Here is a 17,864-nt window from a genome sequence, read left to right on the forward strand (position 1 = left end):
TAAATTTTTATTTATCATATACCTTTACAACCTTGAGAGACAGTCCTGACTACTGTGTTTTAAAGTTTTGAAGCTTTTCAATTTTATGAATAAAATGAAAATTCCTTTAGCTGTCAAACATTTTTACTGAATTGGATGGGAGGCTGTTATATTTCAGTTTGCAGTTTGACTAAAGCACAGAGCTGAATCTACATATTTGGTTAGGAAATGATAAAGAGTAGCTATTATGATAGATCAAGGTGGTATATGGAAGTACTCAAAATATAATTTTTCTGAACTATGGTTTGGATCCAAAAAAAACACTTAGGGAAGCTTGACTGAACTGCTGAGTCCAACTGGGCAAGGAGATACCTGAGAATATTCTTGAAATGACACAATGTGTAAACAAGCCCTACCAGGTTTTCTAACAGGCAACCTTTTTTGCCCCAGAATGGGTCATTCGAATGTAAATTCACTATGAGGAGGTGCAATAAAATATATGGCCAGAAAAGCTTGTTAAAAATGCTGTGTGATAGGAGCCATTGGCACTGTGAGAAACTGCTATCAGTTGTTACCAGTGAACTCCAGTTGGTGCCCACTAGGAGTCCCTGAGCACCAGCAAAGGCCCATTGTAAGGTTTGTTTAATGAACAGGCAGGGCATTTTCTCTCTGCTTGCTGCTAATATTTTGCTACTGATGCAGAACAAGGTTTGTACCCAGGCTACCCCCTCTTATCCTGGCTTAGAATGCAGCTATTTGAAACAAATTGTTTCTAGGTGGAAATGAGAAGCAGCACACTAATGTTAGGTCAACTCTCCTAATTTCTTTGGAGTCTAGGAAGTATTGAAATAATTCCTATACATTTTATTAAAAGTGACAGTGACAATTCCTTCAGTATTGCTTGTTGCAATTTTATAAATTATACAGGGCAGTCTGCGTTATGGCTGGTGAAGCAATTGGTGCTAAAGTCTCTTGTTCTGTGAGACCATGAGTCTTCTCTTCCAAAATAAAGTGTTTTTAAATAAGTCTTTTTGGTAGAAGCTCATGTCTAGCCATATGATTAGGTCTGTGCATTTACAGAGAGTCTGTCAGCAGTTGCACTGATGTAGAGGCTGAGGCTCTCTTTGACAGAATTCTCTAGGCAGCAGTGAGATCAAACTTCTGGGGGAAAAAAAAGGTGCTTTTACATTCCCTGTTTTAAAGATTAGACTTAGTGGAAGGTAGTTCTGCACAAGTGATTTCCAGAGGAGCAGTTCTTGGCTTTTAAAGGGCAGAGCCTTTGTGCCTGGAAGAGAATTCTGGGCTGGTGTCTCTGGGTGCAGTCCTGCGTGTCCTGCTGGGGCTGAGCCTCTCAGCATTCGTGGCTTTGGCAGCACAGATTGTGTTCTCAGCTCAGAGGAGACCTTCACAGCACTGGAAGATGTTTGAAGCGTGAGCCAGACTGTAGGAACTTGGCTGGCTGTTCAGAAAAGCGAGATTCCAGCACCTGAGCAAGTCAGCTTTTCCTTGGGAGCAGTGGCATTGCTGGCTGCCAGCACCGCAGCTCTGGCTCAGCTCTGTGCCTGACTGGGCTTGAGGTCAGCAGTGCAGGGGCTGCCGAGGCACAGCCTGCACAGGAGATTGCTGTCCCTCCTCGTCTCTTCTTGACTCCCTGAAGGCAGGATCTGCTCATTCCCATCCTGCTGGCTGCAGCCAGAGAGCCATCACTTAGGAGGCTTCACTTAGGTGCCTTTTGTTGCCTCTGTGTGGATGAGGAAGAAATGTTTCTTGGGCTTTCAGCCTTCTCCTGATACAGTAGTTAAAATTTGCATTGCTTATCTCTGTTATCTCTTCTTCCAGTGTTCTCTGCTTTTAGGAGTTAAAAAAACATAATAACACCTTCTTGAAATAAATAAACTGAAAGAAGTTGTCTCAAAGGCATTAAATTAGGATCAGGTGAGAAATGTACAGGTTCACTTCTGATATCAGTTAAGATGTTCTTGACTTGTGTTCCTGACAATTAAAGCTCTTGGGGCATGCCATTGCTTTTTAGATGGAGGTGGCTATGGTGAGCTGTTATAGATAATGCTTGCATTTAAAAAACAGAAATTTTGCAAAGGGACTTAGCAATTTACATGTTCCTAATGTATATCCTATTCTAATACTTTTTAAATTCTCATGTGGACCTCAAAACCATCCCTGTAATTTATGGCCAGTAGCTAGATTCCAGAACAAACTGAAAAACTGTTTACAGTCATGACAACTTCACATGGGCAAGAGAAAGTATATGCTGATTTCTGCAGCCTCTTTAGGGATTAGGTGGTGCTTTCTCCTGGCTCTCCATTCTTTTCCAAGCTGGCATCTGACATTCATGTTAGGCACAGTGTGTCTTCCAACTGTGTTTGTTCTTAGTTTTTGTTCTGAGGCAGGTGAAGGGAGCATTTCATATGCTGGGAGGATTGATCCCATGTCCGGTGTGGAAAGCTTGCACTCTCCAAATCTGCATCACCACCTGAGTGCATCAGGAACAGGGACATGTCCCATCCAAACCCAGCCCAAGCAGGCAGCCTTGTGTCCCCTCTGCCAGCCCTGGGTTAGTTGTGTCCATCAGGCAGGCCACAGGGGGCTGCTCCTTGCAGCTTTATGTACTGCTGACACAGTGCTGAGCTGTAGCACCTCCCTTGCCTGCTCCAGCCAGACACTGACCATTCAGAAATATTTATTTATTGAGGACTGCCCCAGTGCTCCTGGTTTTGGGAAGCTATTTGCCAGCTTCCACCAGCAGTGGGGATTTGCAGAGGATGCTCAGTGCAGGAGTTGTAGGTAGTCACCTATAGTTGCCATTCTTTCTGTGTGGTTTGTTTTTTTCCTTGGAAACCTGATCAAAACATTACTTTAGGGATGCAGTTCAGGGAAGAGAGGCAATTGGGGAAGCCACAGTCTTATCCCATCTCCCTTGTGCAGCATGGGGGGCAGGAGGGCTGTACTGAGGTGCTGACAGACACTGATGGGAGTTTGTGTTGCTCTGACTCTGTTGGCTCCTGCGTTTCACGTGTGACAACTTAGAGTTGATATCAGGTTCTCAGGCAGTTATCACTAATGTTGGCAGGACACTGCTGCCAATTAAAGCTGAAAATATAAACTATAATGTAAGCATTATTAGTTTGTATTTGTTCAGAAGGAGGCATAAGCAGGGAAAAGTGAACAGTTGACTGCTGTTATGGGATGAACTAAAAGCAGTCATGCTGTTGAACCAACAGTAGCTCAAATCCTGCATGGGGTGAGCTAGAGCAGAATTGTAAGCAGATTCACCACTGCATGAATGTGCTTTGGCATAATTCAGTTATTTTGACCTTTCTGTTTCTAATTTATTGTCATTTTGCTTTCTTACAGGCAGGCAGAAGTCCTGAAGGCTGACATGACAGGTAATTGCCTTTATTATACAGTTTATATCTCTTATTAATAATATTTGGTTCCTGGTTTTGTTTTCCTTTTGTGTTCCTTTTGCTTATCATTCCTAAGAATTTTCTGGTAGGTGTGTGACCTTATGTTAAAGGCTTGTCCTCTGTATATAAATAAATAGTATTTTAGCAACTGTGCCCCTTTGGCCTGTACCTAATACATATTTTTGAAGCTGACTTTGGATGTTCTAAACATTTGGAGATGAAGGTCATGTCTCTACTTCTCTCTGAGAATCCTGCCCAGACCAGCACAGGAACTGCTGTACTTGGGTTTAGCCAGGATTTGGGTGATTTTGAGGAACCTGGATGAGGAAATGCTGATCTGAGCACTACCAGGCGTTGTGAAAGTGCAGCCCTAGATGCAGTGAAATGCTGTGAACTGTGATTTAAGCTGTATATATTAATGGGAAATGGTTTATATTAATGAATCAGCCCTGCAGTAAAAGTAGCTTCTCTCATGAACCTTTGCTCAGCGGTGCTTGCCACCTGGGTGTAGTTAAAGTAGCAGGCTGGTGTAGTCCCCATAGGGCTATTAAAACCACCTGGATCCACCTAACCCAACAGGAGTGGCTCCACCATCAGTATCAGGATGGTTTCCCTGGGGTGAGGCCCATCCCTTGTGCTCCTGCAGCCCCAGCCATGGGAGATTGGACTCTGTAACTCAATAGCAGGGAGCAGTGTTTGCACTCACCCTCTGGGATGGGGAGCAGATAGCTGCTGAAGAGTTAGCAAATGGCAAGCACACAGCAGTACTTACCCACAGTGTTCTTTAACAGTGTGTGTCCATGCACTGTCCTATTTAGCATCCTTCCATGGATTTATTGTCTGCTAGTTATTGTTTGGCTACACTGGGAATTTTTCTAAATTCATCCAGTGGCAAGAAATTCTGCTGTTTAATAACTTATGGAAAACCACATCCTCCTACCTGGTTTGTTTTTTAACTTGCCAGCTGCTAACTTTGTTCACATCTAGGTCTGGAGTTGTAGGAGACTCATCAGTTAAGCAGTGAGCCCTCAACCCCTCTGTAGTTCTTGTATTTCACTATTCTGAGGAAAATGATAGAAGCAGGTCTTTGGTGGTGTGTATCTAACACTGAGCTCTGTTCTTTCATTTGGTAAATGAGTGAAAAATCAGATTAACTCCATAAATTTATGTGACTTCGTTTTTTTTTTTTTTTTCTTTCTTGTTGCTCAGATTCAAAGCTGGGTCCAGCAGAAGTCTGGACATCCAGACAGGCTCTACAGGACTTATATCAAAAAATGCTAGTGACTGATTTGGAATACGCTTTAGATAAAAAAGTGGAGCAGGACCTGTAAGTACCTCACTGAATTTGTGTGTATGTATGTGATCTGGGCTGGGCAGCAGGAAACCCTGAGACTTCCAGAAAAGCAGTTGTATCCTATGGAATAGTTGTCTGATTTCCTTTAAAATGAGAGCTGTACTGTGGGTGAAACATGAGAATGCACTGCAGAGCTGATAAAGAACATTCAGTAGGTTAGTGTTTTACCTCTGGCAGTTCAGAGGCAGCCATGTCATGCAGGACTGGGTTTTGGAGAGCCAGGTGGAGGCAGAGAAGCTAAGGAGCACCAGTCTGCTCTGCTCTCGGGGGGGCTGAAGTCTGCATTTTCCTGAAAGGAGGAAATTTGCCTGATGTAATCACCTGGAGCTTTGAGCAAGGTCTAACAGGAGCTGCTGAAGACCAGTTTTAAGCCCTGTGAGGTAGAGCTGGGCAGAGGGAGGAATAATCAGAGTTGCTCATGGGGTTAATTAATGGGTTGCTCATGACACCTTACAAATCAGGGTAAGATCCAGCTGGGTTTTCTCCATGCCCTGAATCCATTCCCTGTTATTTAAGGTGCAGACATGGGTTGTAATAAGTTTAGTTAACAGAAGCATGTGGTTCTTTCAGCATTGAGGGAAACCAGATGAGTAGGCTGGCTGAGTTCTCCTCTCCAGGCTTCCAGTTACTGAATGATTTTTAAACCTCATTTATGTAACCCACATTTTGTTTTAGGGAGGGACTTCTCTGCTGCCTAAAATAGAACAATTGCAAGCAAATATTAATGATGTTAGCATTAGCCATATACATATATACACGTGTATGTTAGCTATATGTATATATATATATATCAGGATCTGTTTCCCGAGATATGAGAGGTGAGGAAAGGTGGTTATTCCATATTTAACATTTGTTCTTATCTGAATATTGCCTGAATTTGAATATTCTTCATGTCTGATGCTGTGTAATTAAACAGTTCTTTCTTGTTATTTATGCCGTCTGCATAAGACACTTCCAAAGTAAAAAGATAAATGCTTCTTTTATTTTCAGTTGGAATCATGCCTTTAAAAATCAGATCACAACACTCCAGGGTCAGGCGAAAAACAGAGCAAATCCGAATCGGAGCGAAGTTCAGGCAAACCTTTCTCTGTTTTTAGAGGCAGCTAGCGGCTTCTACACACAGGTGAGTTGCACAAAACACAGGATGGGCAGAGGATCAGTTTTAGCTGGGTAAAATCTGTTCTTTGCCCTTAGCTTAGGAAACTGCTGCTGCATTGGATTGAGCAGTGCACCTTGCTAACAGTGGTGCTCTCAGCAGGAGATGTCTGCAGAGCTGCTGATGGGCTTTCTTTTGATCAGTCTTGAGCTGAAACTTCTGTGCATCTGGTAGTTGTTTTTGGTGCAATAGAATCCCCTTTTGTTTACTGTATAAAAACAGAGGCAAAGGGGTGTGAGGTGTAACACAAACCTCTTTCTGCAGCAAGCAAAAGCATCATGTCACATCTTGCTTACAGAATCTGCTTTAACACCTAAACCCCACTGTTTTGGGTAAGGTCAGAGGTCCATTTCTTACTGTGCTCTGCTGTGTCTGCTCAGAGCAATCATAAAGCAGCAGGAAAGGGTAGAAAGATACTTCTTTGCACTGTCTCTTGCCTTCTCCCTCTGCATCTGTTGCCTTCTTGTGAATCCTCTAACTATTAGAAGGTCTAGCCTTCACTGGCTCTCCAGTCCCTCTTAAAGCCATGTACACTGTCTCTTGGGTGACCTGTCGTGAGGAATTTTGTCTTTTAATTGCAATGTCTTACAGAAATAACGATACAAAAACCCTCAAACCCAGCAGATGAGTTAGTTGATGTACTCTTAGTACTTTTTTCCTGCTGTTTCTCTAAAAATTCCCATTTAGCTTCTCATTCCTATGTATGTGTTTGTGGGCCATCGCCTTCATTCCTTTTCATTTGCTGTATAGTGAAGGATAAGCAAGGATAATCAGTTTGTTCTTGGATTGAGTTACTCAGGAACAGAAATATGTGCAGAAAATGCAGATGCACAGGATGTGTGTGATGGCCTTTTGCTTTGTTCTTTTCCTCTTCCTTGTGACTCCGAACACCTATGATGAGCATTGAGGTATAAGTCTTTATTTTTGACAACTAATTAGAGCAATTAGTTCACTTCTAGGAACTTTTCTTCCCCTAAAGCTAAACTGTATTGTTGAGTGCTCCTGGGCCAAGAATATTTTGCAAGGTTTTCAGTTATTTGCCTAAAGGGGTGTGATTCTATTCATATACCTATTTCTTACTGACATTTTTTTGCCTACACTCTTTCCTATGTTAGATTTAATTTGATTTAAATTATGAAGAATAAGAGTCACTGTATGATAATGGCTTTAGTAAAGATAACTTGCCTTTCTTTCATTTTCCCCCCTCATTTGGTGTCTGCTTCAACAACATTCTGGTTGCTGAATCCTCTCTCAGTGTTCAGAGTAAACTTTGTCATGGCTGATTTACACTGTCTTCAGCTTACAGCACTCACAGTAGGTCATTTGTACTGTATCATTTCCTAGCTGTATTCCAGACATCTGCCATGCCAACCCCAGGGTACCCTTGTGGCTACCCTTTTTTCCCCTTCAGCATTGGTTTTTTGTAAAGCTGCTTGTTGGAAGTAGCCAGTTTCACAAGCTGTCATGGTTGCCAAGGGCATTCTACCTCTACGCGGTTTGTCTTGCAAAAGCCTTGTTCTTTCCTGCAGTGGATCAGGGAATTTTACTCTTTCTCAGCTTGACACTACAGACTGGGTCATCTTTCTCTGCTGTGATGTTAATCACATTTTCAGTCTAAAGCCTTGGCTCAGCCAAGGTACCTGTTCTTCAGCTATGAGGCTTCCCCAAGTGACATCTTTGAACAAGAGCATGAATTTTCTTAATTTGGCGTCTTTGAAGATGTCAAGATGCTCTCTTTTATCCAGCTTTCATCTGTGAGATCTCTTGTTTGGGGATTTTTTGTTTACTGTATAAAAACAGAGGCAAAGGGGTGTGAGGTGTAACACAAACCTCTTTCTGCAGCAAGCAAAAGCATCATGTCACATCTTGCTGACAGAATATGTGTCTCTGTCAGCCATGGGCTTTATCTGGAAGTACAACCCTCCTGCAGGTCTGTTTTATTTGGAGACTGAGCATGTTCCCAGCTGGGAGAAAGTCTGTCACTTCTTACCTGCATTTTTTACCCTAGTAATCAGTCCAACAAACACTCTTCACTCTCTGGTTGCCATTACTTTGCAGAGTATTTGCTGGAGTCTGTTAGGAAAAGCTTCAAAAGCACTAATTAGAATGGCAGAGTTGAGGCTTTCTTTCAATCAGCTTTTGAAATATTTGATCAAGTAGCTGATGCCTTGTTCCTTGAAAGAGTCTCAGTGTTGGCTTAGTGCAAATATTTACTGACACTTCAGCCACTGAACTGTTAGTATTGCCTTGTATTGCTTATCAACTTGGTTATGTCCCAGCTTCTTTCGAAAGTTAAAGTTGGAATAGTTTCTTTCTAATGTTAAAGTTGGGTTTCTTATGTTGGAACAAGCTGCTTTGGAGGGTGAGGGATGTTCCTTTCTAATATTTTCAGAGAACAGTGTCACTTCTTGAAGGTATAAAACCCACTCTGTTCCTCTTGAGTGTCCTACTGAAAAAACAAAAAGACAAAGCAAAACCATAAAACCCAACAATATCTGTAGACCTCCCATAGTCAATCTCCACTGGTAAATCCTTGGTGATTTAAATATCATGAGGATTGAGTTGCTTACTGGTTTGGGATGCAGAGCTTTTTCTTACTGGGCAGATGGACTCAGTGAACACAATGGAACTCAATTAATTCCATATGGAGAATGTATTTTAAAGTCTCACTTTCAGTAACTTGAGCTTGTTCACCTCAAATATATTTGGCTCATCAGTAGTGAGCACACACCTCTGAGTGGCACCCTGTTAGTTTTGTGACTAGTTTTGATGCCTTTCCACTGGCTGTCTGGCCCTGCCACTGACCCAGGCCATTTTTGCAGTTACTCCAGGAATTGTGCACAGTTTTTAACGTGGACCTGCCGTGCCGTGTGAAGTCTTCCCAGCTGGGGATCATTAGCAATAAACAGACGCACACCAGCGCCATCGTGAAGCCGCAGTCCAGCTCCTGCTCCTACATCTGCCAGCACTGCCTTGTCCACCTGGGAGATATTGGTGAGTTTCACAAGGAAAGGGCTGGGATGTGGAGTTCTGTCTGTGTTCAGCTTCTAAAGAGGGATCTGCATGTACCACAGCAACTGCTGCAGCAAGTGTGCTCCACTTTAGCAGCTAGTTACTGATTGTGCCTGTGCTGATTGCAGCAGGGGGAAAGACCTGGAAAGAAACTCTGTTCAGACTTATCTAGTGTTTGTTACACATTAACACATAGAGACAGTTAATCACTGGCTTGCTAGTGATCTGCCAGAGTCTGTCTCCTAGCATTTTAATCATGTTCTAGCTGGTAGGCACAGGGAAGTGCTGAAACTAGTAACTATTACAACAGCTTGTTGCAGCAGGCTAGCACACTTCTCCAGAACACTAATATCTTATGTACAAGGCCACCAGTTAGAAATCCAGTCTTTCATAAATGGGATTTCTTTTTTACATTAAGTTCAACAGGTTTATTTCTTTCTTGATTCGAGTAAAACTTTGTGTTGTAGAAAGTTCTCTTTTCACAGGAATTTGCAGTTGCTTTTTGAACAACCTAAAAATAGATCTAGTTAGTGATCGTGCAAAGAGGGATGAAAAATATTTTTAGCTCTCTGTATGTAGTATTCTTGGCACTGTTGTCCATAAGACAGTCTTAGGTCTGAGGCAAAACAGCCACCTCAGAATTAAATGTGTCAAATCTTGGTGCTGTTTGGTGTAATTGCACATTCTTCTGATGCTTATTTCTGAAATACTAGTGAAATGCTCTTCAGGTAAGTTGCATTTTATGAAAGTAACTGCAGGGGACTGGAATTTTGTGCCTCAACTTGGGTTTTTTTGCTGTTTTCTTAGCTCGCTATAGGAATCAGACCAGCCAGGCAGAGTCTTACTATAGACATGCAGCTCAGCTTGTCCCTTCTAATGGTGAGTCTGGGATACCTTTCCAGTTCATAATTCCAAAGGAAGATTTGGGGTATTGTTTTCTTCTGTGGCAGTTGAAAACCTGGGCTTTTATATAAATATCCCTCTCCAAATTCTCCACACAGCCATTCAACAAAGCCTCACCCATCAGTAAATCATTTAGATAATGGTTATTTGCATGATCTGTGTTGCATCCTTTTGTGCAGATTTAGAAACAAGGGAAGTAATACACAGCTTTACTCCAAGGCTTCACTACTGCTATACTCTGTTACATTCATACATTATAAAGTACAATTAATGAAAACTTGCTTTACACCAGCTTTGGGGTTTTTTTAATTTCTTTTATTATTTATTCCCATGCTAATTTATAGTTTCTGATGGGAGTTAATGAGTTCTTTAGCTCAGGGATCTAGCTTTTTAGCTATTGTCTTCCAGTGGCCCCAAGTGTAGGGATGTTGATAGAAGGATGTCACTTTGAGCTGGGCTGCTGAAACCAGTAATTCAATTATTTAGACAGTTGCATTCTAACTGAACAAAAAAACCCTCAACCCCCTGAAACAAACAAGCGAACAAAATCAGAGACCCCCGTACCCAATCCTTCTCCATTGAAGGTAAAAAAAAAAAGGCAATAAAACAGACAAACAAAAACCCACAACCAAAAAGACCAAACCCCAAAACAAAAAACAAGCAACAAAGGCAACACAAGCAAACAAAACAAACAAACAAAACCCTCCAAACAGCTGATGCACCACAAATTTAGAGGCTTTTTCACTGAAGTGGTTCAGATCTAAGGCTGGGGTAGAAGGGTCAGCAGGTGCGTCTAAGTCTTGGCTGTTGAAGAACTGAGGAATTTATGCTCCCTTTCCAAGTGACCACATGTACTCTGAAATCTAGCATGGTTCCCCCAGGACAAACTTGTTGGACAGCTTGTCTTTTTCTCCCTTAGGTCAGCCTTATAATCAGTTGGCTATCCTAGCTTCCTCCAAAGGAGATCACTTGACCACAATTTTCTACTACTGCAGAAGCATTGCTGTGAAGTTTCCTTTCCCAGCTGCCTCCACTAACCTACAAAAAGCACTTTCTAAAGCACTGGAAAGGTGAGACTAAGTAAATTATTGCCACTCAGGTAAGTTGGAAGATATTTCTTCTAAAAGTACCTGCTGTGCTAGAAGTTATTAATATTTGGCAGTGGAAACAGAAATCCCTCAGCCCTTGTCCAGTCAGAGCATCCTCAGAGGTGCATGGAACGAAGAATAGTTTGTGATGCTCCTGACTGTGATTAGTGAATGCAGGAAATAAGCCTATTGTGCCAACACAAAAAGTAGCTTTGCAGGACATTCCTCCCTCATTTTTGAGTAATTCTGTGGTGTTGTGTGCAGCTGTGTGTAATTCTAAAGACTGAATCAGGTATTTCTGTTCTAAATGCAGTCGTGATGAGGTGAAGACTCGATGGAGCGTGTCTGACTTCATCAAGGCATTTATTAAATTTCATGGCCATGTGTACCTGAGTAAGAGCTTGGAGAAGCTGAGCCCTCTTCGAGAAAAGCTGGAAGAACAGTTCAAGGTTAGTTCTAACAACATATTAATTAGTATATTGAGTTTATTTTTAGCAGTTGAGTTCAGAAATTGCAGTCCAGTAATCATTCTTTGACATGATAAAATACAGGAAGTTCAAGTAGCCTGTTAGGGAAGGTTTGCATTGCAGCTAACATTGTATAGTTCTGGTAACTTCTGCCAAGATTAGGGATTTTTCCCATTTGACACATGGTCCATTGTTGGTGGAGATACAGGAGAAATCAGTCACCACTGTTGATTAACCTGGATAATTCTTGGATACCTGTGGAAAGAACTTGATTAATCTGTGAAGTCTTGGCTCGATGGCCTGAGGAATTTAGAGAGCTTCATGTTTTGGATGTTTATCATTCAATCCCAGTGGTTGTTAAGGCTGCTTTTAATCTGCCTTGGGAAACCTGCCTCTCCTGTTAACAGTTTGCCCTTGAGAAGTGTCCCATACAACCTTACTCTGTGCAGACTAGAACTATGCTGAACACGTTTTCCATGGAAAATCCAGGAGTCCCATTGGTTACATACCCCCCTCATTACGTTGGACAGTACAGCCAAGATCAAAACAAAAGGATTTTACGAGGTTATTTATGCATAGTGTAGTTTCAGAGAGAACATAGTGTTAACTGGTAAATGCCTTTTGGAGACTGCTCTGCTTCAGCTTCCTAATTTGTGGAAAAGCATCGGGGAGGATGAATATGTTCAGCAGAGCAGTGGATGTTTTTCAAAAATAGGAAAGGGGAATGTGGTCTGAGCAATATAAAAAATCACAAATGTTCTTTACAGTCCTTTTATACTTTTTTTGTCTTGAATTGTGTTGCTACAGTTAGGTTCACACTGTTTTTAAAATAATTCAAAAATCCACAGAACTTCCTATGAATTGGCTGCTCCAACCCTGGCAGTTTATGTTGTTTCAAAATGAAGTAATTGTATCTCTCTTTCCATGTGTGATGCTGGCTGTTGAGAAAGTACTGCTTTTTCTACAGTGCTTATAATCAATAATTATGAGCATTGCTCAGGCATGTGGAACAGTCTTCATTTTCTGGACTGATGCAGAGTGTTAGAACAGCTAATTGAGCCCTGCTTTGTTGCTTAGATTACCTTTTTTTTGTTTATATTATGCAACACAAGGTAATTTATCAGAGAGTAACTCTTCTGGCTTCACCAAGTTGAATGTGGATGTGAAGTTGGCTGTATGGTAGTGAATTAGTTTAACTTTGTGGCTCATTTAAACTCTGAGGAGAGCAGTTGCAGGGTTGGGAGCATTCAGCCAGGCCCTGGGTGCTACTGCTGGCAGCTCTGCCAGTCTCAGTTGTCAGCTGTACGGTGCTGGTGCTTCATGCCCTAAATGAGAGAGTCAAGGGTGAATATGGAGCTTAAACCTTTTCCTGATGCTTACACTAGTTAATCCACCTGATTCCCTGATTGTTGTGTCTGAAGATACGTTGGCTGAGATTTAGGATAGCTCCTTTTTTCACCCAAAAAGCCTTGAAGTCTCTTTTCCTGTCCTGAGAGAGGTGTCTTTTCTAGCAGAGTTACTGAAAGACATTTGTAAATAGCTCTCTCTGTTTTAGTCCACTGAGGCATTTTGTGACCCATGAAGTCAGGTGTGGAATTAGTCTTTAATGCATAACCATGCAGTAGTTAAATTTTCCTGGGGTGTTTTTTTTAAATGTCACCTTCTCCATGCTGGTTCTTTGAAAGGCAGACAAACCCAGTGGATCTATAGGCCTTTGCAGTGCTGTTTGTGCACATTCCAAGTTGCACTTGCTCTGGAAGAGAACCATATGCAAAGGGGATGTTGATTTGTTGTGTGTCTGAGCTGGTGTGCAAGCAAAAACCTTGTGCTTAACAGTGGGGTCCATCTGGGAAGCCCAGTTCTGTGCTGGGAGGGATGACCTGAAAATAAAATCCAGAATGAATGTTGTGTAAGAGCAGAAACATTAGTCAAGCAGTGAAGGAGCAACTACCAGTCCTTTCAAGCATGTGGTTTGCCATCTAAAAATATGTGCACCCTGTGTGTTTGTTGCAGAGGTTGTTGTTCCAGAAGGCCTTCAACTCTCAGCAGTTAGTCCATATTACTGTGATCAACCTGTTCCAGCTGCACCACCTGCGAGACTTCAGCAACGAAACAGAGCAGCACAGCTACAGCCAGGATGAGCAGCTCTGCTGGACACAGCTCCTGGCTCTCTTCAGTAAGTGTGGGAGCTGATTGATTTTTGCAGTTCTCTTGGTTTTAATGTGGAATCCATTAGTAATTTCCTGTCAGGATCTAACTTAATGGCTGGCTGAGGTAAGTGCTGAGAACAGACATTAGGGAGAAAGTTGTGAGAGATGATGGTCCACACAGGATCATTTCTGTCAGCAGTGCTGACTAACACTGGATTTCTTTGTCCAGACTTACTCTGTTTGAAGCTTTACAGAACTCAGCATCATTTTCCTGGTTCTGAAAGAGCATTTTAACTTGGGTGCAAAACTGGATCCAGCTTGGCAGTGAGTAGTACCCCTCTTGGGGGCTGCTCCTCAGTTGGCTGCATGCAGTTGGAGTTGCTTTGAATGGAACTGGTTCTGATTCAATAGGGCTGAAGTTGAAGTTGAGTCAACCAAGACCTCAGCTACTTCTTTGCCTTTGGTAATATCAACCAAGAGATAAGTGAAAGTGCAGAGCATTTTAGATTCTAGCCACATAATGCTGATTTGCTTAACCTAATTGAGCCTGTTGTCAGCTTGGCCTTGTTTGTCAACACTTACATTTCTGAATAGCTGGGTTTCTCCAAAGTCCAGCCTGGAGTTGATTCACGGTCACATGGGTGGGATTACTCTTTCTCACCTTCTGTGCTCTAAGGCATCTGGGCTGGGTGTCTGCCTGCAGAGCTCCAGTGCATTTTTCTGCCTGCTGGTTGAAGTGAATAAAGTGGAGGTAGGTAGTTGAGTTGATAATTTCTGATAAGTAGGTGAGTGACTGTTTTTGCACTGGGCTTGTCTCAGCTGATTTTTTTTAACTTGCCAAAATGACTTGCCATGACAGTTGAAGAGATATAAACATCAAGATTCTGCTCCATAGTAGAAAACTATTTAAAAGCCCTGTATTATGATCTGTTGCTGGATTGTTTAAGATGAGGTAGCTGGGCTGCCTTGTTCTAAAGAACTAGCTCTCAGAAGACGGGTTTATGGGTTGGATATGTTTGATTAAGTAATTTGGTCAACTTTGAAGTGTCATTCCCACATAATGGAGTTTTTTGCTTTTGCTTTTTCCTCTTACTCTGTTTCTAGTGTCATTTCTTGGAGTTCTGTGCAAGTGTCCTTTACAGAATGACTACCAGGAGGACTCTGGGGCTGCATATCCTCTTCCAGCTGTGAAGGTTTCGATGGACTGGCTGAAACTTAGGCCCAGTGTTTTCCAGGAGGCAGTGGTTGATGAGAGACGGTAGTGAGTGTTAATCTTTCTCTTGTTACATTTTGTTGCATGAAGGTCCTAATTACTGTTGATCTACAAATTAGTCATGGAAAAAGTGATCATACAACTCATCATCAAAATGATAGAAAGTGTATGTGCTAAAAGGTTCATGAAGCAAAACATGAAATTTGTTGGTTACATTTGTTGGTTACATCTTTTAATTGTCTTTAGGTTTGCTGTAAGTTTTTTACATTCAGGATTTTAAAATGTCCAGTTTGAGCATAACTACTGAGTGTTCCTGTAGTCTTATCTAGTATAATGATTTCTCAGATTGCTGGGGGAAGTGGCAGGAGAAATACTTGCCTTAATTTTGTGGACTAAACCATCACTTGGGCAGTGCTGTGATGTAGTCACCTAGGAGTTAAATTCAGTTTAGTAGAAGGGCTCTTTAAATGTCAATGCAGACATAACTGTTCTGGACTGTTGCTCTGATTTTTCACTTTTGTCACTAATCTCATAAATTAAGCCTTAAATTGCTCAAAACTCACAATATTTTAATAGTCTGTTAACTTTTCATGAATTTTGTGATTCAATAAAGTGTTTCTGTGAGGTGATTCTTAGGATTGGAGTGACTGTTACTGGTGCAGCTGGATGAGTATTGTTCCTAAGATGGGCTCTCCAAGGAAAGCATTGTGATGCATGGGGGAAGCAGGGGTGCCTATAACTTTGATTTGTTAAATAAGAAACAAAAAGCCATGTGGAGTTTTGGGAGCTTAAACCACAGAATTCCTAAAGGCAAGATTAAGGAAAAGAGTTCAGATGTGGTTTTGAGATGGTGATAACTATTTCCATTCACACATCCTCAAGGAAGACCTATGCCTGTATTTTAATAGGCAAGATACCTACTTGATATCAAGTAGTCCCTGCAGAGAAGACATGCAGGGTGATTCATGGAGTAAATGGCTTTAAGCTGAAAGAGGGTAGATTTAGGTTGGTTAGAAAGAAATCCTTCCCTGTGAAGGCAGTGAGGCTCTGGCTCAGCTTGCTCAGAGAAGCTGTGGCTGTCCCATCCCTAGAAGTGTCCAAAGCCAGGCTGGATGGGGCTTGGAGCAACCTTGGCATGGTGGAAGGTGTCCTTGCCCATGGCACAGGGTGGGAGGTCCCTTCCAGCCCAAACCATTCTGAGATTCTCTGAAGGAACCCATTTTCTGGACAACATATTATTGACTTTACTTGCCTTATTGGAGATATCTGGGGTGTTTTTTCCTTCTTTTTTTCCTTGTCAGTCATGGGAAGGAGCTGTTGCTCAGTGTAGTGTAGAGAATAATCATGAAGATCATGCTGTCTGTGCCTGCAGCCATGCAGGAGAGCAGCTGAGGGTGTACAGTGCTGCTGGGGGCACAGTGCATTCTCCAGGCTGTGTGCTGGATGATGACTGGAAGCCTTGCTGAGGAGGACACATTCATTTCTCCACACTGAGCACAGTGGGCATCCTGAAATAGTTTTCTATTGTTTCTGTGGTGCCCATCAGTAAAGAAGGATTTTTGGACTTTTTGAGTGGGAGCTTCTAGCAAACAGGAGCAAGCAGTCTGGTGGTAGCAGTTAAACGTTAACACAGGGATCAGTGTGATTTTAAAATTGTTTGCTCCAGGGCCTTTGGGAAGAATTTCCAATCATTGCTTGTTACTGGTATTGTGAGGGCAAGGCAGGGGACTGCAAGTTCACCTCTAGTTTAATGGTCTTGCTTGGTGCAGCCCTTACTTAGAGTCTCTTCCCTTGGTGGTAAATGCTCCAGCACTACAGTACAGTGTTCTTGTTCATGGAGCAGAAGTGCTACTGCACAGCTGTGACTTGATAAATTCTTTTGCTGCCTAAACTGATTGATTGACTATGCCTTGAGAGCCATCAGCTTTGGACTGCAAAGCATGAATTGCAGACAGGTGCTTGCAGCACTTGCTCACACTTCAGTTTTATCTGGTTAAATTCACAACAGGCTCTCTGGCCTGCTGTCTGTGCTCCGAGAGCCTGGCTTCCTTGGGAATTTTAGGTTGGCTTTTTAGTAATAGTAATTCTTTCAAGAAAGGGTTCACTGACACTTTGCAAGAAACTTTTCTTGGGAATCAGATGATTAATGTAAACTGTGATGGTAACAGCATTCAGTGTTTTTTGGTAAAGCAAATACATCCCATGTTATACAGTTTTCACTCAGGGTTTGCCTGTTTTCTAATTTTTAGCATATGGCCCTGGCTGATCTCTCTTCTAAATAGTTTCCAGCCTCATGAAGAAGATCTATCCAGTAATAATGGTAAGGACACTTAACAGTCTGTGCTGTAAAGAACTGTGAAAAACAATGTTTTTCCTGCTGATGTGGGGAGTTACAGTTGAAGAGCAAATAAGGAGCAAATAAGCAATAAGATACTGTGTTCAAGGCTTTCATGCTTTCCTTTTGCTGTTTACTGTCTATTTGCCAGCAACCCCGCTTCCAGAGGAATTTGAGTTACAAGGATTCCTGGCTCTGAGGCCCTCGTTCAGGTGGGTGACAGCTGAAGGATCCTGCACCCTTGCTGATGTCACAACTTCTACAGACATTGGCCTGTTCCCTGCAATATCTTATCTATGTCTGTTTACTGCTGTATAGATTGATGTTGGTCTCTTCAAAACAACTGCAATGGATGGTGTAGCCCTAAGAAATTCTTGAGGTTATAATATTGCTCATGACCCTGCTGAACCTCTTTAATGTAGATACATCTTACCAGATAAGAATTACGTGCGTAAATCAGACACCTCTTAACAGCCATGTTTTGAATAATATCTGGTGAAAGTTCAGAGCTTTTAATAGAGGAATGCTGACACGTATTTCTAGAAAAATAGGATATTGCAGAGGGTAATTGTGTAATTAATATTCTCTCTTCTGCTTCAATACTAGGAACTTGGATTTTTCCAAAGGCCACCAGGCAATTACAGGGGATAAAGAAGGGCAGCAACGTCGGATACGGCAGCAGCGCCTGATCTTCACAGGCAAATGGATTGCTGATAACCAGCCAAGGTAATTGCAAGTACTTTGTATTTCCCATGCTGCTGGAAGGAAGCTGAGGTGACACA

At 42.0% G+C, this 17,864-nt stretch overlaps 1 protein-coding gene across 3 annotated transcripts in view; it reads left to right on the forward strand.

Moving 5' to 3' along the window:
- The window catches only part of SMG7 (SMG7 nonsense mediated mRNA decay factor), a 49,808-nt gene that overhangs the window by 15,789 nt on the left and 16,155 nt on the right, over positions 1–17,864 (forward strand). For all 3 annotated transcript variants that reach the window (XM_030953235.1, XM_030953237.1, XM_030953236.1), the window contains exons 2-13: positions 3,352–3,383; positions 4,614–4,731; positions 5,749–5,881; positions 8,737–8,908; positions 9,734–9,805; positions 10,749–10,899; positions 11,231–11,366; positions 13,398–13,560; positions 14,639–14,795; positions 16,997–17,067; positions 17,234–17,294; positions 17,689–17,808. In XM_030953235.1, the coding sequence (XP_030809095.1) occupies positions 3,352–3,383; positions 4,614–4,731; positions 5,749–5,881; positions 8,737–8,908; positions 9,734–9,805; positions 10,749–10,899; positions 11,231–11,366; positions 13,398–13,560; positions 14,639–14,795; positions 16,997–17,067; positions 17,234–17,294; positions 17,689–17,808 (1,386 nt within the window). The remainder of the gene's footprint in view (positions 1–3,351; positions 3,384–4,613; positions 4,732–5,748; positions 5,882–8,736; positions 8,909–9,733; positions 9,806–10,748; positions 10,900–11,230; positions 11,367–13,397; positions 13,561–14,638; positions 14,796–16,996; positions 17,068–17,233; positions 17,295–17,688; positions 17,809–17,864) is intronic.

Source organism: Camarhynchus parvulus, chromosome 8 (genome assembly GCF_901933205.1).
Source record: "Camarhynchus parvulus chromosome 8, STF_HiC, whole genome shotgun sequence".
Classification (NCBI taxonomy): Eukaryota; Metazoa; Chordata; class Aves; order Passeriformes; family Thraupidae; genus Camarhynchus; species Camarhynchus parvulus.